At 39.1% G+C, this 26,575-nt stretch overlaps 1 protein-coding gene across 5 annotated transcripts in view; it reads right to left on the bottom strand.

Annotated features, from left to right (window-relative positions):
- LOC149319447 (connector enhancer of kinase suppressor of ras 2) overlaps positions 1-26,575 on the bottom strand; it is a 197,707-nt gene that overhangs the window by 49,055 nt on the left and 122,077 nt on the right. For all 5 annotated transcript variants that reach the window (XM_089511732.1, XM_089511734.1, XM_089511733.1 and 2 more), the window contains 8 exons: positions 26,125-26,258; positions 23,630-23,841; positions 15,326-15,415; positions 12,707-12,921; positions 5,986-6,034; positions 5,100-5,272; positions 2,917-2,990; positions 191-262 (listed from right to left, as the gene is read on the bottom strand). In XM_089511732.1, the coding sequence (XP_089367858.1) occupies positions 191-262; positions 2,917-2,990; positions 5,100-5,272; positions 5,986-6,034; positions 12,707-12,921; positions 15,326-15,415; positions 23,630-23,841; positions 26,125-26,258 (1,019 nt within the window). The remainder of the gene's footprint in view (positions 1-190; positions 263-2,916; positions 2,991-5,099; positions 5,273-5,985; positions 6,035-12,706; positions 12,922-15,325; positions 15,416-23,629; positions 23,842-26,124; positions 26,259-26,575) is intronic.

Here is a 26,575-nt window from a genome sequence, read left to right as displayed (position 1 = left end):
TGAGCCAGGGAAGTTAAAGCGGTCTCAAACTGGTTTATTTTTGCAGTCTGTTTTGGCCCTAAGTCTTTTAAGCCATGCAATACACCATCTTGAATTCCATGTTGAAAGAAAGGGTGGGATACAAATGTAATAAAATAAAATCATTTTACAAATCCAAGGAAGCTTCCCCACAAGGATTAAGTTTCCATACCTGTTCAAGTCATCTAGATGTTCAGCAGCAAAATAAAAGCTTTTGATCTTAGGATGACAGGCCTTGAATGCACTGTGTGGGCAAAATATCACAAAGAATTATTAGTAAAATACTAAACGTGCAAAATTATTTTTTAGCATTAAAATGTTTAAAATCTGCAATCAGTTGAATTTTAAAATAACATCTGCATTTTAATGAATCATTAAAATGTACCTGTATTAGAATCATTTGATGCATCTTATGTAAGTCTACTTTTATAAGCATCAGTTAACTGAATGGGAATAAGGCTACGATTACATACACAATTACCATGAAATAATAGGGTTTCCCATCATTGCTAATGTATGTGGTTATATGACTGGTGCCTAAATCAATAATGGCTATATTTCATCATGAATACAGAGACAATCCAAACACTAGTTGGAATCATTTTTTGTAAGCATGAATCAATTTATTCATTGAGTATTTGTGTTTGTTATGTAACTATGGGTGCAACTACATCATACAAATAATGCATTTTGACACCACTTTAGATGCCAATGCTCCATCCCTCAGAATCCTGGGATTTGTAGTTTTGGGAGGCACCAGTACTTTTTGGCAGAGAAGGATAAAGACCTTGTAAAACTACAGACTACAGGATTCCACAGAATGGAGCTACAGCACTTAAAGTGGTATCAAACTGCATTATTTCTACAGTGTGGATGCAGATGGTGCAGCTGGGGGACGTGTGCTCCGACAAGAGGGCCCTTACATCTGGGGTCCCTCAAGGAGCCATTCTGTCCCCCATGCTTTTTAACATTTACATGAAACCGCTGGGAGAGATCATCCGGAGGCATGGGGCGCGGGGTTATCAGTACGCTGATGACACCCAAATAGTCTTCTCTATGTCTCCGACTGATTCAGTGACCAAGGATGGCATCTCTCCTCTCGTTGCCTGTCTGGAGTCGGTAATGGGCTGGATGAGGGAAAACAGACTCAGCCTGAATCCAGAGAAAACGGAAGTACTCGTGATAGGTTCTCCTGGCCCGGGGATGGCAGTGGTTCCACCTGTTCTGAATGGGATCACGCTTCCCGTGAAAGACTCAGTACGCAGTCTGGGGGTGCTCCTTGATTCGTCGCTCCACCTTACATCTCAAGTGGATGCGACGGTCAGGAGCACCTGTTATCAGCTTAGGCTGATACGCCAGCTGCGACCCTACCTGGGCCGGGGGGACCTTGAAATGGTAGTACATGCTCTGGTAACCTCTCGATTGGATTTCTGCAATGCGCTCTACATGGGGCAACCCTTGTACCATACCCGGAAGCTGCAATTGGTGCAGAATATGGCGGCAAGACTGGTCACTAATACACCTAGGACCAGCCACATAACACCGGTCATTAAAGACCTTCACTGGCTGCCTATTCGCTTCCGGGCGCAATACAAGGTGTTGGTTATTACCTATAAAGCCCTAAATGGCTTGGGCCCAGGGTACTTGGAGGACCGCCTCTCTCCGTACAATCCGCCCCGCACACTCAGATCAACCGGGAAGCAATTATTAAGAGGTCAGATTAGTTACTACCACCAGGAGGGCCTTCTCTATCTCGGCCCCCAATCTCTGGAACTCGCTTCCCGATGAGCTCCGCTCGGCCACCTCACTGAACCAATTTAAGAAGGGGTTAAAAACACACCTCTTCGAGCAGGCATACCCCTGACTCCTGACTCCCAATGTGCTTCCCCCCCCTCGTCAGCACTGTTGAGCTGGCACGAGATGTGGTTTTATTGCTGTAGTTGGTGTTCTGATGTTTTATATGATCTTTTGTATTTTGATGGTTTTAGATTGTATTTGTACATATGGGCCGGTTACAGACCGGCACTTTAGTGCGTGACGAGCACGCACTTGGGTTACAAAAGGGCGGTGCTTCCGCACCGCCCTAACCCTAGTGCGTGCTCGTAAAACACTAAACGGCGGCGGCCCTTCCATATGGCCGCCGCTGTGAGGATGTCACGGCCGCGCCGCCTCTAGACAGGGCGGCACGGATGTGACGTCCTTGCTCCACGCCAGGGCACTTAGTGCGCCCTGAATACGGAGCAGGAAGGAGCTCCGTTTCGGAGCTCCTTCCTGGTTTAGTCCGCTGGACGCAGCCTTCAGATAGCTGCGCCCAGCGGACTAAAAGAGAAAGGGGCCAAGTGGCCCCTTTCTCCTTCTCCCCACCGCCGCGGGGTGTCCTTGGGGCTTGAAGCCCCAGGGACACCCCTTTTCAGGCTGCGGGGAAGCAGCGTTTTGCTGCTTCCCCGCAGCCTGAAAAGCGGCGGATCGGGGCCTCAGCGGCTGCCGTTCTGGCCGCTGAGGCCCCGATACTCCGGGGAAAAGGGCGGGTGCAGACCGCCCCAAATGGGTGGTCTATAACCCGCCGTTGTTAACCGCTTTGATTTTTAGAAAAGCGGTATATAAATAAAAAAATTTATTATTATTATTATTATTATTATTATTATTATCCTTTGTTATTTCTAGAGATGCTGCAGTTCAAAACTTAAATAAAAAAAGCTTTTGCTCTGGTTCTAAATATCTGAAATAACACACTTTGTGGGGTGTCCACAGCAGATAGATATTAATAGGAATATAACTCCACAAAGGTAAAGGCTGCATCAGAGAGCAATAGAGACTACACCAGAGAGAGGCATGAGTAGTTATTTCAGCCTCTGTGGTTCATACAGTATATTTCTAAATATTGTTTCTAATACTTACTACTTTTTGCGACATTCACTAGCTCTATCAATTTTAAATTCTGGGAGACTGATAAATCCCTCTGCTTTTTCATCCTATAACAATAAACATATTAAACAATAAGAGCATGGAGAAAAATCAAGGAAAAGCAAGTAAACACAAGTATATATTCTATTATTATTCTATTATTATTTGACCAGATAACTCCTGTGTTTGTTATCTCATCAGAACTTCAACAGAAACCAATGGAAAGTCTTTGCTAAGAAAATGAAAATAATACATAAAAATGTTAATTTTCAATAGCAATTTGTTTCAATCATTTCTTCTTTGGAAAGTCCAAGTAGTCATTCTGGAGACAAAGTATTATGGTGTATATTGTTAAGAACTGAATCCAATGCAAACCAATCTGCCCCCACTCCAACCAAGAAGCCTCTAGCCAATTAAGTGCCTACCCAGTGCAAAAGAAAACAATATATGAAATACACAACCACTCTGCTACTGTCATTCACGAACACTTGGTTACTCTGTAATGGTACATTCTCTTGATCCACCAATATTATCCCGTCTCCCCTGTTGTCCCCTCCTTCCCCACCTCTATTTTTGAGCCAAGAGCACACAGTCCCTCTTGTCTTTAGAACCTATGCACTATTTTGCCTTGAAACTACTTTTCTTCTTTTTTCAACCATGGACTGTCCCAATCCAAAATTGTTTTTTGGACTATTTTTAACTTGGTTGCACTTCCTCCAGTCTTTTCTTCTCATCTAATCTCAGCTCAATTCAATTTAAGTGCTAAGAAATTTCATCAGAGCACTCTTGCTGCTGCTGCTGATTTAAAGTATAAACACAAAGAAAGAAAAAAAGAAGGTAAAAAGGGAGAAAGTGTACATATGAACATGAGTTAGATATGAATATAAGATCTATTCAAAAATACATTTGCTTGAAGTTTGTATCTGCAAAATTCATGCTAATCTATTTCATGAGTGTGTCTCTGCCTCCCGCCACTGCCTCCTCTATTCTTTCCCCCAAGCTTCTTTTTCTGTCTTTACATTGGATTACTCATTCTCTATCCATTGCCTGTAAAGAAATTTCTTCAGATGTTTTGACTTCTTACTGTTAATCTCTGTACTTTGGGACATTTTCTTTGTACTCCACTTGGACCTGTGTGAAGTTTGATTCCTGATAAATCAATAATGCACCATTTTCTTACAAAAGCTAGATTGCTTAGTTATTTTACTAACAGCTCATCCAGGCTGCATCTGCACTGCAGGAATAAAGCAGTTTGACACTGCTTTAACTGCATGGCAAAATGCTATGGAAGTCTGGAATTTGTAGCTTTGTGACATATTTGGCCTTCTCCATCAGAGAGCTCTGGTGCCACAACAAAGTACAGATCCCAGGTTTCTACAGCACTGATCCATGGCAGTTAAAACAGTGTCAAACTGCTTTATTTCTGCAGTGCAGATGCAGCCCCAGAGACAGCAACAATTTGTTGATAATGAACACTGGGTATATAAAATATTCACATAATCTTGCATGAGAAAATAAATGGTAGAAGGAATTAGATTATGTGGATTCTGAATTGCAGCTGGCCCTCTTTATCCACAGATTTTTTATCCATGAATTCAACCATCCATGGCTTGAAAATATTTTAAAAAATATATAAATTTAAAAAAAAGCAAAGCTTGATTTTCCCATTTTATATAAGGGACACCATTTCACTATGGATTTAATGGGATCTGAGTATCCACAGATTCGAGCATCCATGGTTTCTGTAGGGGGTCCTGTAACCAAATCCCAGCTGATACCAAGAGCTCATTGTACAACCATAACATCTACAAGGAACACCCAACAGAATGGTTTAGTATAGCCATGTTTCTTTAACCCAAACATAAATTGTTCATTTTCAGAATAACTTGGGAACACTAATTTAACATACACATAGACAAGATGTGTGTAGAGTTAGAATTTAATTTATCATTTCCATTGTAGTAGTTTCTATGGCAAAAAGCTGATGTTTATTTTAAAAGGCAGTTGGTCTTTATAGTGTAAAAAAGCAAAACAACCAAAATCCCACACATGGAACAATCAATATAAGCTTTGACAGTTAGTCATGGTTTTGTCCCATATGCATATATCACATTTTTTGAATCTGGTTATAGTAGCAACTGTTGACAGAAAGAGCAACAAGTATACCACTGTCTTACCTCCTCATTGATATACCAGTACAGTGAAGTATCCTTCAGAACAAACCAGTATTTTTTCCATTTTTGTGAGAAATAACTCTTGGCATCTTTCTTTTTCCACAGCCAGCCCTCACAGTCTCCACGACCAAGATCTTTACAGGAAATACGCCTTTTGCTCTTACTTGGTGCAAGACCTAAAAATTGTTTTAAAAAGATTCAATTTGAATATATGATGCCTTCCACCTTGACCTGGCATCCAAAGTCTGTTGGAGGGGAAACTGAGGGATAATTTACAACTCTGATGTCAAGACTATGGGCTGGAATAGACGGCCTTTTAAAGCCGCTGTCCAGGTGGCTTGGGAGTGTGTCACTTATATGTCGCATGCTCCCACAGCACCCTGAAGCCACTTGGAAGTCCAGTGGCCACCCAGACGTGGGCAGCTTCAAGGCACTCTGGTGGTGCGGTGTTTATATGCCACACACTGCCGGAGCAGCTTGAAGCTGCCATTGAGTCGCAGTGGGGTGGAAAAAGTCATCTTTTCCCTAGCTGAAAAAGGAGCAGATCTTTGCCACTCCTTTTTTGGCCAGCTTCAAGGTGGATTGTGGCCACGGAGTGTGTTCATTGCAAACCCAATCTGCCTTTGGAAGGGGTGGCTTCAAGCCGCCTCTTCCACCTATCTTTTCTGCCCCTAATTTAAGGATACATAATGCTTATAGACATTGATTCAGACAGGGCAGACCAAGAAGGGAGGGAAAAGTAATTCTTAAAGTGGTTGACCACATGGACTGAGAAAATTATAGTTTTAGAACTGCTGCCTTTTGAGCATTTTCAAATAAAATTCATATCCGTCTTAAATTATATCTAATATGTCAGTAGACTTTAAAAATATTTTGTGTAATATTTTACCTTTGTTCTTCTTTTTAGACTTGTGCTGTAGAGAAGATTGTTGAAATGTCTAGAAAGAAATCACACAAAAACTTTAGTCAATGTATCTCATCATAGCAGATCATAGGTTACATTGGTTTTTAAGAAAGCCCTAGACACTTTGCAAAGAAATACTCCGTGAGGATCTACGGACTGGTATCTATGGGGGGTACTGGACCCAAAACCCAGTGGATACCCAGGGTTCATCCAGATGCATACTCTGTGTAAGAAAAACATGGGGATGGAGGTACAAGGTTTGGATAACAGCTGCTAATAGAAAACCAGTAGCTAGAGGGTTATTCATACTGGTCCTTTTTTGTGCTAGACATTTTGCTTTTACTGAACTTGGTTGCTACTGTTGAGGATCCTCTGCTAGCTGGTGCTGTAATTTGAATGAACAGCATAATTCTGCTTATTCTTGTTCTTACTGTTGTTGTGTGCCTTCAAGTAGTTCCAACTTATGGTGACTCTAAGACAATCCTATCATGGGGTTTTCTTGGCAAGATTTCTTCAGAGGAGCCTTTCCCTGAGGCTGGGAGCATGTGACTTGCCTAAGGTCCCGCAGTGGGTTTTATGGATGAGCTGGGAATCAAACATTAGTCTACGAGTCGCAGTCCAATACTTCAACCATTATGCTACACTTTCACGTAATGACATAACTGTGCTGTGCTATGTTCTGTATCTCAAAGGAACAAATGAGGGGTTGTTTTTTGAGGGGGGGGGTGAGAATGAAGGTTTCCCATCATATTTGGGAACACCTATTAGAAAAAAGAGTGGGAAAAGTGTAACTTAAACTTTGGCTCCACAGGTGAAAACCTGTCTGAGTGTGTAATTTAGACCAGATTTTTGTTTTATATCGATATAGAAGCCCTCCTTTTGCAGCTGGAGTAACACCATCACACATTTGCACACATACAGAGAGAAAGGGATACATGAGGAAACAAAGAGTCTTGTATTTTTTCAAAAAAAAAAAAAAAAAAAAGGAAAAGGAATTTATTTCATTATAAAGACAATGAAAGAAGGCAAAACTTTCCCCCTTCTCCCTGCCATTCAGTATGCATGAGAAAAGCTTCCTGCTTCAGGGAAAACTGGAGCAGACTCAATGGATCTGTCTACCCAGTGTCTCTTTGGGCAAATTTGATGCAGCCTTCATGACACACAGTACCTTCTCAACTTGGTTTTACCCCTAAGCTCCTGAGTCTGGAACACTATTTTCATTTGAGCAGATTAATGACACAACCACATAATGTTATCTGTGGAGTCTATGGACAATGAGCTCATTCAGAATAGCCAAATGTGTTGGGACATTGGCAATTTTCATTGCTGTACTTTCTGATTTTATCGTCAATATCCAAACTAGGTTGACTTTCTTCCAGTACGTTTCTGAGTAATTAACATCAGTTACTGCAACCTTTTATTTCTTAACAGAATGCAGAACTTTCTCCTGTTGTGGTACACTTTCAATTCTAAATCCACTTTTACATCTCTCAAAACAATGCCTTTTGTTTTTGGGGAGTGTCTTATGATATGGACTGGAGAGATTAAATTTGCATGCTTCTACAGCCTGCTTCTCTCCCTCCCCCCCCCCCCCCCCCGCCCAACACTTTAATCCACACCTTGACCAATCTCCTCCAGGGAAATTGAGAACTATTTTATTTAAAGAAATTCTGTACAATATTTGCGTCCTTGCACTATTGCTATAAGCTGTGGTGTTGGGTATCACTGTGTTTTTCCTTGCAGAAAGATAATTCTCTTTCACAGGCATTCACTGTGTGAAATGAGACACTGGAAGTGATTGAAAAGAGAGAAAGAGGGAGTGCGTGTTGACTGGGGTGGTGCACCAATGAACATTACAGTGATACACTGAAGCAGTTTATAGTTATAGTATACAGGTTCTACAGATTTTTTTTTAAAAAAGATTATAGCAACAGCACTGATGGTTTAAAGATTTTCTTTAAAAAAATCTGTACACCTTAAAAAGTGTAAGGTGTCACTGGGGAGAAAAGAGACCAATGAGGATCATGTATTTCAAGGGAAAATGAAGAGGAGTGAGAGGGAGTTGCACACTCCCACTTGTAGTATTACAAGTCACTTCACAAAGAAGATGCTTACAGATGAATAAAAATGTACCACATTTTTAATAATTTAAAAAAAAAACCTCAAAGATGCTTTTGGATGGGGAAGCAAGAAGAAGTAACAAGATGTACAAGAAGCAATACTGCATGGTGGTATTAAGCAGCACAAACTATCAATCTGGACAAGCCCAATTTTGAGTTTGGAGAGGATAACTGCCACAGAAGGACAAAACTCTGACAGATTATGATAGACTACTTCTGTATTTTTCTGCTTGAATGCATTTCCATAGCAACTGGTCCTTTAGGTAAAGCGTATATAACAAGCAAAAAGAATAACAAAGGATTTCATTTAAATAAAAAGGCTGGATTGGGAGATAACAATTTGGATAATATCTCTACTAGAACTTGAAAAATTGGAAAACAGCTCAAACACTGTATGCTGCAATGTGATGATAACAAGCTTTAAGAACACCCACTAAAATTATGTTTTCCTGCATTTTTGAAAACTATAATTATTGGTAGCGATATCAATAGCAATAGCATGCACATTTCTATGCCACTTATCAGTGAACTCAGAACTTTCTAAGCGGTTTACAATCTGTAAGCTAATTGCCCCCAACAAGTTGGGGACTCATTTTACTGACCTACGAAAGGATGGAAGGCTGAGTTGGAGCTCTGGGGATCTAACAAAATTGTGGCTGCAGTGCTGGCATTTTTAACCACTGCACCACCAGGGCTTCCTAAGTATTGTCCCTGGTATTGTTCCGGTTGACAAATCATTATACCAAAAGCATGTTTAATGACTATAAGGATTGTGTTGCTCAGTATTAAAGGAAAAGCTGTTTTGACCTCTTGGTGTTCACTTTTTTAATTGATGGTTTCACTTCATGGACTGGCAAGCACTAATGCTTCATCAACAAGTTAATGAGGCATTTCTGGATCAATTATGAAAGTATACAACAATTTCCCCTGTGGCTAACACCACACACAGAAACCTTTAACTTCAAAGTCATTGTCATCTTTGTTAAGTCTGTGTAACAAACAAATAACATTTTTTCATTTATTTATCTTCTTCCTGTTCTGCCTTGAAACAAATGGTAATTGTGTGAAAGTCTGAGACAGCATATCCTAACAGTTGGTATAGAAGGGGAAAATATCAATGAACACAATTAAATGAGAATTTGTGCCTAGCATTCTAACTACATTTGCTGATCATTATGAAACTCCAAAGAAAAACATAAAGGAAAAAGAAAGGAAAGTGCTGGTCACAATAGACAAGTTCCTTCAAGCACAATAACTCCAGCAAGATGTACTTTATCAAATCCTGTTTTTGCTTTCCTTTTAGAAGTGCAATATGTTCAATACAGTAATTGCACTAGTGTGTTATCCCCAGATCTATGCAGTTTCACGGTCTGTGCTGATCCCCAGTGGCTTGATTCAGTCATAATAGGGCAAATGACTTACGGAGATATGCACAGATCTCACCAGTTTCTGGTTCCGTTGCTAAAGGGACAATTTCCTGATGTAATAATACACCCCAGTGGTATAGTGGTTTGATGGTTGGATTAGGACTCTGGCGACTAGGGTTCAAATCCCTGTTTAGCTATGGAAACCCACTGGGTGACCTTGGGCAAGTCACAATCTCTCAGCCTCTGAGGAAGGCAAAGGCAAACCTTCTTAGAATGAATCTTGCCAAGAAAACCCCATAGAAGGTTTGCCTTAGGGTTGCCATAAGTAAAAGATGTCTTGAAGGCACATAAAAACAACAATTATATACCGGTGTTCTTTCTACATGAAAGTGTATGTCATAAAAATTTATGTCCCATAGTCATAGTTTCTTGAACTGTGAACAAGGCATACAGTTCTCTCTTACCTGTCTCTTTGCACATCTCATTTAGGCTCTTGTATGCTGTTTTGCTGAACCACAGTTTTTCATGCAGTGTGAATAAACAGAATGTGCTTAATTGCTGCTTACAAACCAGGATAGGATATCAGACTGGTTCCTTTCTATCTTATATTTGAATATGAGGAGGGCAAACACTGTTTGTACCAACATTTTATTTACATTTGTTTTGATTTGTATATACAGCCCACATAAATGCTACAGTATAGTTAATTTATCCTGTGTGACTCTGATAGCAGATTATAGATATGTGACTGAGGTCCTTCCTTGCCTTTTCCTTGGCCAAGGTGGCAAGAGGGGGAGGGAGAGAGATAGCACCACCACTAGGCTCCTCCTTAATTCCTTGCTTGAAGGGCTTGGTGAGTTCCTCAAGTACCCATCTCCATCCTTGCTGGTCCCAGGCACTCACCATGATAACGAATAGCAGCAGCCATGGTCCCGGAACTCCAGATGTTCACCACGTAGCTCTTTGCTCTCTATTTGGCCTTGGCACTCAAGGGGAACATGCTGCATCCCAGCATGTGATGTGCTCTTCAGGTAAACTTTCCCCATGGGGCAGCAGGTGAGGGGGGGGCATTTTGACTCCAAGTATGAAAATACAGGGTTCACTATTACCCATGGATGCACACCAAGTCAGAGAACGTATTCCCTGTGGATATGAGGGTCATACTGTATTTCAGTGTCTTCTTCACCTACTTAAAGCAATATAAATCATCTGTGGTAATTTTTTTCCTTCATGTTCACCTGTAAACCTTTGTTTTCATTTTCCTGCTTGACATTCAACAATCATTCCCAGTATTTGCTACTTTCTGCTAGTACTATGTTGTCATTGGCATCTTAAATTGTTGATGTTCTTTCCTCCAATTTTCATGCCTCCTTTCTCTGACTCTAATTCTGCTTTATGTATGATATGATCAGCAAAAAAGTTAAACAGACAGCCTTGTCAATTGGAAACGATTTCATTTCTTCATATTCTGTCTTAACAGTAGCCTCTTGTCTTCAATACAGGTTATACATGAGGACAATCAAATGTTGTGGCACAACTATACAATCAAATGCTTTGCTATAATATACAACAGACATAATATTCTTTTGGAATTCTTTGGTGTGTTTCATTATCCAACATATGTTTGTAATATGATCCCTAGTATCTCTTCCTTTCTTCAACTCAGCTTGGACAACTGGCATTTCTCCATATAAGGTAAAAGTCTTTGTTGTAGACTTTAGAGCATCACTTTGCTTGCATGGAAAAATAATGCAATGGTCCTGTGGTTACTACAACCCCTGTTGTTCTCTTTCTTAGGGAGTGGAATGTCTATTGAGTGTTATCAATTTGTGGACCATTATTTTGATTTCCATATTTGTTGATAGATTTTAGTTAGAACTAAGGTAGATTTTGTATCTATAGATTGAAAAAACTCTATTGGTATGCCAGCTGTTCCTGGTGATTCGTTTCTCCCAAGTGCCCTGTGTGCAGCTTCCAATTCAATCTCTAAAACTGGAGGTTTGTTTTCAGATGTTTTGTCTTCAAGTGGATCTGACATCCTTTTATCTATTTTATATAGTTCTTCTGTGTTTCCACCATCTTATTATTTCTACTTGGTTATGTAATGTGTTCCTCTGTTGGGTGTAGAGTATCCGCACTCTTGGGTAAAATTTCCCTTTGAATTCTCAGTCTTGTTGAAGAGGTCCCTTGTTTATCTTGTTTTGTTTTTGTCTTCTATTTCTCTATATTGACTTTTATAGAAATTCTCCTTGTCCCTGAAAACAAGACATTGAACATTTGCATTCAAGGTTCCGACTCACCTTTTACTTTTGCTTCTCCTCTGTACTTAAACTGTTTGAAGAATTTCATCTGTCATCCAGTGACACTTCTCTTTCTTTTTGGATGCAGACATTGTCTTTTTGCTTTCCTCCTTGACAGTGTCCCCAGCTTCAGTCCAAAATTCTTCTGGGTCTTGTTCAATCAGGGTTAATATTGCAAATCTGTTTGTCACATCTTCTTTATATTCTACAATGATGGCCTAATAGACCCTAATTGTTTGTTTTATGTGGTCACCCAATTTCATTAGCTTAGAATAAACTGTTTTCAGCTTAGAATAAACTACGTGATGCACCAACTAGAGTAAGGCCCACTGAATCAACTTTTGAACTATAAGAAAAATGTATATAAAATGTATACAAATTCCTTTGATTCAAGGTGTCTACTTCTGCTGGGACTAGTAAATGAATGTAAACCTGTTTTTCCTGATCACCTGGGTAATTAATGAAATGAACAATATTTAAACAACTATCATGGGTTGTGGAACTGAAGTGGAATGCATTTGACCAACTTTTATAGGAATAGCTACTTGAAGATACTCTGATTTATAATTTATTCTTTCCATCCAATTCAACAGTGCCTGCATATTAAATTCTATTTTATGCTAATGAATTTCCAAAGAATAATGTATATAAAATAGCAGATGTCTACTGGTTCCTCTTGGTCACCCTCCATATTATAAAAGGGAGATGCATATTATACTGAACTGTCAGACTTCTTTGTATACTTTATTACTAATATAAAAATTTGCAGTGATGAACTCTCTAATAAAATTACACAGTTATTCTTTCTGATGAAACAATAAGGGAAGATAAAACTGAAAAGTCTGAAAACAGGCAGTTATATGTCAGTTATTCAGCAACATCATCAACACAGAATTAAGTATCTTGTCATTTTACTTACATGATACAAGGATGTTTCAGGCCCAGGTGTGCTCATGCTATCTTGCCTTAAAGATTCCATCTGTAAACTAGGCAGCAGAGAATAATGACTAGGGCTGTTGCTCTTATCTCCTTTCTTTTTTGATTTTTTGCCTGTGTCCTTCTTGCTGTTTCTCTGAAACATGTAATCTTCTTGAGCTATTTTCTCATTGCTCATATATCGAAGTAATGAATTTTCTAAGAAAAAAAATCAGATAGATTATTTTGCAATTTAGCTCTTAAATGACCAAGTGTTTCCATATAAATCTTGCTGAAATCAGTGGCACAGCACTCACTGGACTGTCTTCAAACCAATTTCTCATTAAGCAACCATGTCTGCAATGAAATGATAAAAAAAAGAAGAAGACTGATAGTAGTCTGAAATCCCATACTTTAATGGCCTAATCTAGTCAATAAAGGTGTAACAAGTTGTTTCAATATTTCATCACAAATTACTCTATATTACTCCATTATCTGGACCTGATTCTAGCAAGTAACAGGAGAATGGATGCTAATGAAACTGTAATATTTTTATTGTACGGTCAAGACAAAACATTTTTCTTATCCATAGTAATCCATGATAGAAGAAAGGTTTGAAATGGGAACACAGCTCCTTGTCAGGGTAATTCTGACATTTAAAGTACTGGCTCCTTTATACAGCCTAAGGTTTTTGCCTCTTCCTTTGTACAGGCACAGCTATTTGTGGATTTTGTTTCACAATGGCTTGAGCCCTAGACAGAATAAAGCAGAATAAACTAAACTAAACTAAGCTCAGCTGAACTGAACCATTAGGATTCAAGTGATGTGAGCATCTACCTTTGGTGGCTGAATGAGTGCATTGCCTTGAAAGACATCTTCTGTTTAATAACCTTTCTCTCTGTTATTGGGTCCTCCAGACCTTGGCTATCTTATAGTTTTTGCTCAACAGATAAGTTATCCATGTGTCTGTGATTCTTCTTTTGCACTCTGGTCTTAAATACTGTTTAAAAATATATGTATCTAGATTAGTAAGTGCAAGTGCTCACTGAACAGATACACTGTATGAGAGAGATGGGGGAGGGAAGGGAGAGCAGCTCTTGCTTTCTTCCTGAAATATGGCAGGCTGCATCCTGAAATGGAATATTTGCACTGTTTCTATTTTTCTAAGTTGGTAGGGACACTTGTTGCTGCAGGATGGAGCCATGAATGATCTCATGTGGCAAAACTTTTGCTTTCTTTGTAGCAGTGGGTTGCTGTCATGGTGTATCAAGTTATTGGTTTGTTTTTGTATTCTCCTATCTCTAGGGACTGGCAGTGAAGATATCTGATTGGTTTCAAATTTAAATGAGTACAAAGGATCCCTTTAAGGGCTCACAAGCATGTGTTTACAAGGCTATAGCCTGACTTAGGGGTTGGGATGATTGCCTCACATCCAGACGGTGGGAGGACCCATGTAACTGGTGCATGGCTTGATGGCTCCTGGTATCAACATCAGTCCCAGACTATTCCTAACAGGCAATCTGCAGTGAAGGCACTGGCCAATAGCTGAGCCACCCAATGAGTGGATTCAAATCCTATGTCATGCTGTAGCAAATAAACACCACAGACAACTTCATCCCACCACTTGTCAATTTGCCCAAGCACTGTAAGGTAAGCTGAAACCATTACCAATAGCTTGCTTCAGTAAAAATAAGGGGACAAATTATTATTGTAAGTTACAATAAATAATGGTGATATATCAGCACCCCAGCACTGTCAATACTTCCAGCCTTTGGATACCTAAAATTTCAGTATATCATAACATGTCTTCCACTGTTTCTTAAATCAACACCTGTTCTGTTCATACTGCTGTTAATTTTATCATTGTAATTGCAGATCAGGCATCTGTTAAGAGATTCTGGTTACAACTATTTCTGGGTTTAGCTATTAACATCCATGTTCCAATTATTATTGCATTTCTTACTTTACCATCCCAAAAATGTTAGTAAAGCATTCCCACAGTCACAGAGTCTGTTTCTTAGCTCACTGCCTGAAATATTTTTCTTAATTTGAATTAAAACTTTTTAATATCTTTACAATCAAAACACAGTGCCTTGCAAAGATATTTATTCTCTTTTGACCTTTCCACATTTTGTTGTGCTACAACCTGGAACTGAAATGGATTTAACTGGCATTATTATCACTTGATATACACAAGATATTCAACACTCTGAAGGTGCAGAATTTTTTTCACTGTTGCACAGAAGTTAAGTAAACACATCATTCTTTCCTGTGAGAGACATAGAAGAGCATCTTAAAGTGTATTTTTCAAATATGTATAACAAACAGAAAGGCTACAACCGGGTTTCAATTACATTTTTTGCTGCTGTACTTGGATATCAGATTGCAGCTGTATTACTCATGAACATATAAAAATGTGAAATATTTAGCATGCAGTCTTCCACTTTAAAACACCAGTAATTAATAATCATGAAACAGTCTTAAATACTAGCAACACAATCTGCTTTTCAAGTTCAGGTTTTATGCATAATGTTGTGGAATAATTATGCTTGCATCTAAAAATTTCTATAACGGTATATTAAAAACACAATGAAACGTATCATTTATATCTCAGGTCACTTACCTCTCCTACTGTCTCTTTTTGACTTGCTAGGATCTTCATAATCCCCCACCCAGTTGTATTCTACTGGCATAGATATAGGTCTTAGTTTGCCTGCAACAACACAACCACATTTTTTTTAACTTCAAAACATTTATAAAAAAGTTGTAGGATTAGATTAAAATGTATACCCATTCATTAACTGTAATTACATGTGACAATAGTTTATCACAGGTGGCCTTGTTGTGACTTACTGTTGTTCTTCAAGAAGCTTTTTTTGGCGTGTTCTCCCCTGCTTGTATATAATTTAAAAAATATTTTCCCCGTTAGTGTGCTAACTATGTCAGCTATCAGCAAGATCTCAGATTCACTCATTCACACCTGCAGTTCTCTGATGCCTACCATCCGACTGTGTAATTGAGTAGGTAGACTTGGCAAGAGGTAGTAGAAAATCTGTCAATTATATTAAACTATAAATGGGACCTATAGTGTAATTATCATGATTAAAGCCATCACGATGTATTTAAAAGGGCTGCTGAGTGCATTATCAAAAAGGCTGGAAGTATAGCCCTATGTAAATGCACTAATTCACAGAACTGGAGATTCCACGATATTCTATAATGACATTCATTCAGGTTATCATATGGAAGCCTGTGAGAGTCTGAGCCATAACATGACACAATTCCTATGATATTGCAGGTTATCTCAGAATATATTAGTACATACATATTACAATAAGAAATCCTCTGATAGTTACATGATTCTGTATAGTCCAAAAAGGCCTTTCTCTAAGCTTACAACAGAGTACATAAAATAATTGTGTGCTTAGTCTTCCAACACAAAGGTTCAGGCCCTCTAAAAGTACTAGTTCCTCTGTTCAAATACAGCACTTATAACAATGTATATATTGTTACCAAAGCCAAAAAAGTAAATACTGTCTGTCTTTTGTATCAACGGATTCTGCATCCACTAATTCAACATCCATGGCATGAAAATATTTTTTAAAAATCCCAAAAGCAAACTTTGATTTTGCCATTTCATATAAGGGTCATCATTTTACTATGCCACTGTATATACTGGGGCTTGAGCATCCATGGATTTTGGTTCCCATGGGAGAGGGTCCTGGAACCAAACCTCAACAGATAGCAAGGACCCACTATAAAAGGTATCTCTTTGAAAAACATGGAAGTTTATTCTTTTTCAATTTAATGTTTATGTATTTTAACAATCATTATGGAGACATTTTGATATCACTGTTCCATCTTACTTCAGTTGGACAAAATTCACTTTAGAGATGATGATACAAAGGAAAGCCATCAAATCAGTAAAGGAAACCAGAAGAAAGGTTTTGAAATGAAAAATGAACACCAAAGATAGTATTAAAAATACTATTTGCAGAAAAAAGGTTAATTATATTACAACACAATCTGTGTTGAAAACACAACTACTATGGAAGCTGGAATCTTTTTGGTTTCCTGTAAGCGTAAAGGTTGATAAATTGAATGCCGATTTAAACTAAAATAGAATCAGTGGGATTTAATCATGACTACCGTTAGTCCACTGATTTCATTAGATCTGTACTAAAAATGGCTAGATCTGGGCTTCATCTGCACTGCAGAAATAATGCAATTTGTTGTTGTTGTTAACTGCCCTCAAGTCGACCCTGACTCATGATGTCCTGTGGATGAGACATCTTCAAGATTTTGTGTCTTCCATGTCTCTGCTTAGTTCCTGCAAATTCAGGCCTGTGATCTCCCTGATTGAGTCCATCCATCTGACATGCAATTTTCCTCTCCTTCTACTGCTTGGACCATTCTGACTTTAGTGCTCAGTTGTATATCTTTACTTTTTAGGATCGTGTCTAGATCTTTCATAGTTGCCCTTCCCATTGCTAGTCCTCTTCTGATTTCTTGACTGCAGTGTCCTTTCTGGTCAATATTTGATCTAAGGCAAGAGAACACTTTAATAATTACAATTTCCTTATTGTCTAGGCTGAATTTATATAGATCCTCCACTTTAACTGTAATGGCTCAATTCTATGGATTTCTGGGAACTGTAGTTTTGTGAGATATCTAGCTTTGTTGTCAGAGAGCTCTGGTGCCACAACAAACTACAAATCTCAGGATTCTATAACACTGTCATGGCAGTTAAATGGTGTCAAACAGGACTATTTCTACAGTGCAGATTAGGCCTCAGACAGTTATTCTAACACCTTATTTCATTTTCTGTTTCACAACACTTTTGATTTTAAAATTCATTTTGAAAAACTCTGGCTTTAAACACATATTCAAAAATTTCCTTCTATAATATACATATTTTAAAGCTTTTCATTGACTCAGTGGTGCACCTTATAAGAGTAGATAGCATATTTGTGTGAGTAGATAAGGAAATGGAAAGACACGAACTCATAGAAGGGAGTCAACTGTTCATGAACTTAACCATACCAAAAATTTAAAAAATAGCAAACCCTTTTAAATAGGATTCAATTAAACTATGGCATAAATGGGCCTTATATTAGTAACCCTCAACTACTCCAATAACACTTTTTGAAGATTATTGCACCAGGGTTAAAACATTCCCCAGTGCTTTCTAACGTGCACGGTGGGGGCGCACATGGAGCGTGATGGGAACCTGATGGGGCCCAGAACGCTATTTTACCACACAGCGGAATAATAATAATAATAATAATAATAATAATAAATTTTATTTCTACCCCGCCCTTCCATAGATATGATCAGGGCGGCTTACAAATTTTTAAAACATTTCAATACAGGATAAAAATTCAATATAACAGTTAAAAACATTACTACAAAAAACAGGAACAGGAAAACAATAAAATACACATGTCAAAGGCAAGGAAAAGGAGAAAATTTGTTTACATCGGTCCGGGGTCGAAGGGGGAAAAAGAGGGCAGGAAAATAAACAGACAATCTAAGGTGGGAAAGCCAGCCGGAATAGATACGTTTTCAGTTGTTTCTTGAAGACAGCTAATGAGGCGGCGGAGCGAAGCTCTGCAGGGAGCTTATTCCAGAGTAAAGGGGCAGCAATAGCAAAAGCCCTCTGTGAGGTCCGTGTAAGGTTGGACCTAGGGACCTCCAACAATTTAGTCCCGGAAGTTCTGAGTGTGCGAGGCGGATTATATGGGGAGAGGCGGTCCTCCAAGTACCCTGGGCCCAAGCCATTTAGGGCTTTATAGGTCAAAACCAACACCTTGTATTGAGCTCGGAAGCGAATAGGCAGCCAGTGAAGGTCTTTTAAAATAGGTGTTATATGGTCCGACCTGGAACTACCAGCGACCAATCTAGCTGCCATGTTCTGCACCAATTGCAGCTTCCGGGTTTGGTACAAGGGTTGCCCCATGTAGAGCGCATTGCAGAAATCCAATCGAGAGGTTACCAAAGCATGTACAACAGATTCAAGGTCCTTTCGGTCCAGGTAGGGACGCAGCTGGCGTATCAGTCGAAGCTGATAACAAGCACTCCTGACCGTCGCATCCACCTGAGAAGTTAACTGGAGCGACGAATCAAGGAGCACTCCCAAGCTGCGCACCGAGTCCTTCAGGGGGAGCGTGACCCCATTCAGGACCGGGTGACAGATCTCACCACCCGAAACCGGGGAACCTATCACCAGTACTTCCGTTTTCCCTGGATTCACACTGAGTTTGTTCTCCCTCATCCAGCCCATTACCAACGCCAAGCAGGCATCTAGAGGAGAGATCTAGATGCCATCCTTAGTTACTGCATCAGTTGGAGACATAGAGAAAATTATCTGGGTGTCATCAGCGTACTGATAACACCGCACCCCATGTCTCCGGATGATCTCTCCCAGCGGCTTCATGTAAATGTTGAATAGCATAGGGGACAAAATCGCTCCCTGAGGGACACCAGATGTCAGGGCCCTCCTATCGAAGCGACAGTCCCCCAGCTCCACCATCTGGGATCTGCCCGAGAGGTAGGAACGGAACCACTGCAAAGCAGTGCCCCCAATTCCCAACTCCCTCAGGCGTCCCAGAAGGATACCATGGTCGATGGTATCGAAGGCCGCTGAGATGTCCAAGAGCACTAACAGGGACACGCTCCCCCTGTCCATGCCCAGACGGAGATCATCAACTAAAGCGACCATGGCAGTCTCAACTCCATAGCCCGCCCGGAAGCCGGTTTGAAATGGGTCCAGAAAATCGGTGTCGTCCAAGATCGACTGAAGCTGGAAAGCGACTGCTCTCTCCCCAAAAAAGGCAGCAGCGAGATGGGCCTATAATTATTATGAAACAGGGGGTCTAAGGAGGGCTTCTTTAGCAGGGGTTTAATCACTGCTAATTTTAATTTAGATGGGAACTGACCCTCACTTAGAGATGTGTTGATTATGCGATGCAACATAAGTCGCACCACATCTCCCCCCTGAGCTGTCAGCCATGAGGGACAGGGATCAAGGGAGCCTTCCCCTCGTGTTTCCATTGAGTTTCAGGGGATGCCATTTTTGGGGACGCTTTGAAACGCGTGCAAGTTAGAATGCACTGGGTAACGTTTTAACCCCGATGCGATAATCTTCTTTATTGCTTTAGAATTTTTTAATATAAAGGTGCATGAAATTACATTTAAAATTTAGCTATAGAAAAAAATAATGTACTAGAACTGATGTTATCTCAAGCGCTGCAATTTCAGAAATTTCTTGAAGCTTAAAAATGGTTCATTTAAAAGGGAAAAGTAATGAGACTACTGATGTAAATCTATATAAATAAAATAGAATTAAGCAAGGGGGAAAAAAGAGTATGAAATTATACCTATAGAGATTACCCAAGGAATCAAAAATTCTCAAAGCAGATTCGGGTGGATTAATGTTAAGTGTCACTCTAGACTTAGCATGCCACTGTAAATTTTTATACAGTGAGTATAAAACTACATTCTACATAATAGAATATAAATAAATTATTATTTATTATACACATAAACAAGTAAATCCTCCAAAATTAGTGAAGAGAAAGCAAAAGTGAAGAAACAAGAATTGAATGTGGAAGTGAGGAAACTGGTCTGGAAAGATGGCATGAGCCTAGTTAAACCGTTAATGTGCTGGCTCTTCCACATGTGCAGGAAAGAAAAGGTGGTAAGAAATAATAATAATAATAATAATAATAATAATAATAATAAATGCATTTATATCCCGCCTCTCTACAAAATGCAATCGAGGCAGCTTACAAGATTTAAAAATATACAATCTGAACCCTCAACCCACCCATGCCTTAAAATACAATTAAATAATGTAGAATTTAAAACATAAAACATACTTAAAAACAATACAATAACTGTGGTGAAGTCAGAGGTCAGCAATTAGATATAGCCAGAGAACTATTCAGGAAAGGCCTGCCGGAAGTATGAGAAGCTAAAGGAGGGAAAGGATGAAACAGGAAGGACAGTGAAATTTATAGAAATAAATATATGAGAAAAGGGAACATGGAGATGATGAAGATTATCACATGGAGTAAGGAGGGATCATTCTCGTCCTTATCCTGTCCTTACCTCATCCTTATCACATCCGCATTTATCCTGTACTTCTCCTGTCAGTGGCCTAGTCATTGTATTAGTGGGAGTTTCTGTTAATGCACAGTGATGGGCCCATGCCACTTAAGTGATGGGAGAAGGATGGGAGATGCGCAACTTCGTTGGATAATCTTATTGTGATTGTGCGATAAGGGCAACTGAAGGATGGGATAAGGCCAGCCGTCATCTGATAATCTTTGTGCGATCATGCCATAAGGACAGGGTAAAGGTGGGAGTGATCCGTCCTTTTCCCCGCGTGAAAATCTCCAATGAAACAGAGATGGAGGGGGGGTGGAAGTGGTAGTTTAAGCAAGAGAACTAAAGAAATCAGTACAAAAAGCACTTCAAGGCTGGATAGAGTGGATGTAAAGAAGACAACTAAAAAAAACCAAACAAAGCCCAAGGAGCTATATCACATGAAGTCACACTTTTTAAATCCACTCTGGAAGATTGTGCTGTGTGTGGTGCTGTAAGTTTTGGTTCTAACAGAAGAGTATAGTATAGAACCATTGTTGACCTTTGAATATAATTTCTGATAATTATTTTGTTCTTAATTACTGTGATAACATTGCCTTTACAAGCAACCTATGGAAGTGTTATTATACGCATTAGTTATAAATTCCTATAGTTTATGGCTAACAGCCAGCAAAAACGTCTGCATAAGTATTTATGCTGAAAACAGATCACTACCATATGTGTTCAGGTTAAGATAAAGGGTACTGGGTTTGTATTTCTTTTTTATGTTACAAAATCAATAGATAGAAGAAAACTTAATATAGTTATTAAGAAATATATCTTAATAAAACATTATTTTAACAATAGTTCTATTAAGAAAGATAAAAGAAACAAATAAATAAACAGTTCCTTCACAAAAATGTATCTAGATATCTAGTGATAATATACGCCCATAAGCACCAAGATTTCACAGATAAAAACATAAAAACATGTGGCTGAACAACATCAGAATCTGCTCTAAAGTGTCCACGCAACAAGAGGCCATGGTCAAAAGTGTGGTCAGATGCAAAATTATTAATGAGGAAGAATTCACAAAACCACTATTTTAAGCAGAACAATCATGGGACTTTAAGAAAGCCTGAAAAAAGAAAAGTCTGAACCAATGAATATGATACTGCATGTATATATGTGTGTATATGCCTAGCATAATTAACAATGACTGTAATACTATGTAATATCTTATTGTAAAATGACAATGCCTTCATCAGAAAATTACAGCTTTCTTTCAGATCCACAATCACTATGTCCACATCAACTCTTTCTGCCCAATGCACATTATATATTAGGTCAAATTCCAACTGCCCCATAACACTCATGTGGTCATCTTGATCCAATCATAGCCTCTGAGCCAAACATACTTCACAGGGTCACTGTTAGCTCTCTGTCAGAGAGCTCTGGTGCCACGACACACTAAAATTCCCACAATTTCATAGCACTTAGCCATACCAATTAATTATTGTGGATTATTTCTGCAGTGTGGATGCAACCTATGCAAAAGAGAGGCATTTCTGGGGGTGATATGATTCAAATATTTAGCAGCTATCCTCTGGCTGATTTATGGTTCTTGAAATCTATGCACTTTATATTCCGTTTTAAAAAAAAGATAGAATACGAGACTATAATTATTCCAACATAACCTAATTCATCAGTTTGCTCATAAACAGAACTAATTACAAAGGGAACTTTTAAAGCAAGTTATTTTCTTTTATTTATGTTGCTGGTTAGAGAAAGCCAATGACTTTTCTCTCCTTATGTCCCAGTGAGGCCTCAAAATGCTGCTGAAATGTACTGTAATCAAATATATCAGTGCTCAAAGCATTTTGGTTCAACATCCTCAAGATCAAAAGTCTAATTGTTAGAATACTTCAATGTACTCTTTCATGTCCTCAATGAGTTCATGTTCAATCATGTCCAGAAATTCTTTTGCTTTTGTGTGTTTGATGCTGTCTATCCCATTTTATTCTCTGCTTATGTGATGAGAGTTTGCAAAGGAAATCATGAAAGAAGCTGAGGTTTAATATATCTAAGGGACAAATAATTTCAATAATTATTATACTCTACTTTAAATTGATCAGGATCCACAGAAAAATGGAGGTTTGCACAAATAAAATTGGAAACACACAAGTTAGTGTCACTCAGTTCCATTTAATACCGTTTTCATCTCAGAGTTGTCAAGGAGATGCTATTTCAAGAAGCATAGGTAACAATGGCGCTTTCCAGACTGCCCAAAAAGGCGCTCTGCCAGCGCCCTCATTTGCTGCATGGAGCAGCTGCAGCAGCCAAACCACGTGGCTGCTTCATGCAGCAAAAAGCCGCAAAAAGCGGCTTCTTTTTGCGGCACCATTACGGTGCCGCAAAGCGCCAATGGCGCACTTGCGGCATCATAATGGCGCCGAGACATGCGGATGCTAAGCGTTTGCTACGTCAAAATGGTAGCGCCCATGTAGAATGGGCGCCACCATTTTGTACGTGCTCGGCACGTACTAGGGTTAGGGGTGTCCAGAAAGGATGCCCCTTTCTAACCCTAGTACGTGCCAAGCACGTACTTTTTGCTTGGGCGGAACGGGCCAATGAGTGATTGATTGAAGAGTTGTCTTTCTGCAATCAAGGCTGGATTCAATAGTGTACATAATACAGTACAGCATAGGAGTAATGTGACAAGAAAGAAACGAGGAAGGGGAATTCTTGTGGGCACTTGTAAATGAAGAAATTAAGACAAAAATATGTAAGGTGAAGCAAACCAGGAAATATTATAATTTCTATATCAATGAAATCATACCATAAGTTGGAGTACTTTCTCTTCGTCCAGAGCTACTTGTTCTTCCTTTCTCGTATTCATAACAGTACAAGACAGCATCTTCTTCCACCACATTAAAACGTTTTCGATATTCTTGATCAAGAAATGAATTTGGAGATTCAGATCCTTTATGTACTGGCTTTCCTATTAGGTGTCTTCCAATGTCATCACAAGGAAGATTTCCCTTTTCATCCCTTTGAAGAAAGAAATGTTTTGATGCATATTAATATTGAGCATTCTAGACCTCTACTATGCAATTACTGTACATATAAACCTCATGTGGTCTTATAACCAGAATATATAGAAAACATGAAAACTTAAAAGTTCAATGGAATAGCCTACATTTCTGCCATTCGTGGAAAACATTATGTGGCCGTGTGGCAGTGAGTGGGGTTCTTGCCGCATTTAAATTAACAGAGAATATTCTGAAGGCACATGTTTAGTCAATAAAGAAATCAGAATTGGAATCACCAATAACTGGATTGATGAACTATGATTAGCTGTCCCATACACAGTTCTCTAACCTCTTGATCTGGAGGAATGTAAAGAGAGAATTGTGAACTGGAAAATGGAGTTACAGGTTGAGTATCTCTTATCCAGAATTCTGAAATCGAAAATACTCCAAAATCCAAAACTTTTTGAGCTATGTACTTGTTTTGTATCTTCAAGGCTAGAAAAGATGTGGCTGGAGAGAGACACAAGGATCTGTGAAATGGTGTGAGGTGTGGATTCGTACAAGTGCTATGCTTAGATTCTTCCATTTCACAGATTGTCAAGTCTATATCCAGCCTCATTGTGTGTATGCAAATACAGGTATTCTAAAATCTGAAATACAGAACACTTCTGGTCCCAAGGGATACTCAACCAACTTCTGGTAACTAGAAGCTGAAATATCTAAGTCAATAATATGGAATTTGCCTTTTTTCTGTACATATTGATCAAGATAGTTGCAGATATCCAGCTGTCTAGAACAGGAGTAAGTAGCTAAACATAGGCCTTTTAACTGAACCACAGAATTTACTTTGAAAGCCAGAATGCCTTTGAAGGCATTGCCCACATTTCTATTAACCAAGATTACAAGACTATCATGGAGGTCTTAAAATTATTTTACTTTATTCTTTCATTTTCAGTTTTGCACACAGGCATCAGAAGGGCTGGAGCATTTCCTTTCCACAGTATTTCAAGAAAGACTAACCTTCTTTTCAATAAGAAAGAGAGGGAATAGAGGCAAATTGCATCTGATTAGAAAAGCATGGTGCTCCCAACCTATTGAAGCTCCTCTTTGTCAGCTGCAGTAGAGTAGTGATGAAGGGGACTACCATTCTCTGCACATGGCTGTGCATTTTACCCAGAGTCCTGCAGCAAGCATAGGCTTCCCAAACAAGGCAAAAAAATCCAATCAATCTGGAGGCTAGTTGACTACTTAGAGTGAAGACTTCCCAGTCAATCTTCACTCCAGTCCCTCTGGAGAGTACATACACATTTTTAGTTGGGACTGCAGCAAGTCTCCATTTGATAGGTTTCCCCACCCACCTTCACTTCATTTGAGTTACACTTGTGTATCCTAGTGTAGTCATCTCCTGTCATGTGTTGCTAAGCTTAATATGTGACTGTTTTCTTCTTGTCATATTTGGGATGGCAATTTAGGCACTGGGTTGGATTCATTATGAGGAAAATTGCTTTTACCCACTTTGGGAATTCCCTTGAAGGTGATGGCATTAGGGCAGGCCCAGCTTGGGGGCCTATCATTACTGCTTTACCAAAGGTAGCAATGGAAATCACTCAGTGGCTAATATCAATTACTGCCATCCTGTGGGTCTTTTCCCAGCAGGAGGGCTGGAGTGGGTGTCAGCAAATGGCAGGTAGGTTGTCTGACACTAACCACAATCCCCTATGCCACCCTAAGCTTGTAACAGGTGTATTCAATAAGTATAGCCATATCAAAAGCCTATCTCCAGTGTATATTAATAGGTGTCCTTTCACCCAATCTCTCTTCATTGCCATCCCAGCAATAAAATATACTATTTTTTAGAAAGAACACCCCAATAATTTGCACAAAATGAAGTATCAGAATTTTCATCAGTATGGGAGGTCTCTTCAAACATTAAAGTAGAGCATTTGAGTTGTATCCAGTAAGTGCCTATGTTTGCACAACAAGAATTGAAGAAAGCATTGCCATGTGAATGAGTGTGGGATTTCTTCCTCCTCTCCTTGACTGTGTGATTCATACACAGCTGGAAAATTTGCTTCATGTATGGCTGGCTGTCATGGTTTGTGAATCATGAATGCTCAATCCAATACTGAGAACTTCATGTTCACAACAAGGTAATAACGGTTTATTCAATCCAAATCCTGTATTTCCACCATTAATTAAACTCAAGGAAACTAATAACCTTTATTTCTCCCACAGATGGAACACTAAACTGTGCTGTAGCTTTTACTGCAAATTAACAGAAAGCTGAATGGCAACATTTCACCTGGGTATGTAAGGCTCTGCTGGAGGAGGAGGTATGTAGAGATCCTGAAGTGCAGAACTATCTCTCTTGGTAGGTGTGCTGATAGTACTAGAAGGTGTTGCCACACTGCTTGTAGGACTTCTAGGTACAAGTGGCTGTTAAAAAAACAAAAAACAAAAAAGCTTTAATTGAATACCTGATTACCACTTAATGTTTTTTTTTCTGTCACCACAGATAAGTGAATTGAAAAGTTATGTATACTGGAAAATACAATATTTTGCATTATATTCAACCCCTTTTTGAGCCAGCTGAACAATACCACTCTACAGTTAGCAACTAGAAGTGCTAAATATGCCATTTAAAATACTGTCTTTATTATATCTCTTCCCCCCCCCCCATTTTAAATACTAATTTTAATACATCATGTGAATAATGTTCTTCTGAAACTAATTAGAATCTGGATCGTAATCCG

This window comes from Sceloporus occidentalis, unplaced genomic scaffold (assembly GCF_023333645.1).
Source record: "Sceloporus occidentalis isolate IW3139 unplaced genomic scaffold, rSceOcc1.0.p SCAF_2, whole genome shotgun sequence".
NCBI classification, from domain to species: domain Eukaryota; kingdom Metazoa; phylum Chordata; class Lepidosauria; order Squamata; family Phrynosomatidae; genus Sceloporus; species Sceloporus occidentalis.
This window is presented reverse-complemented; position numbering and strand designations above follow the sequence as displayed.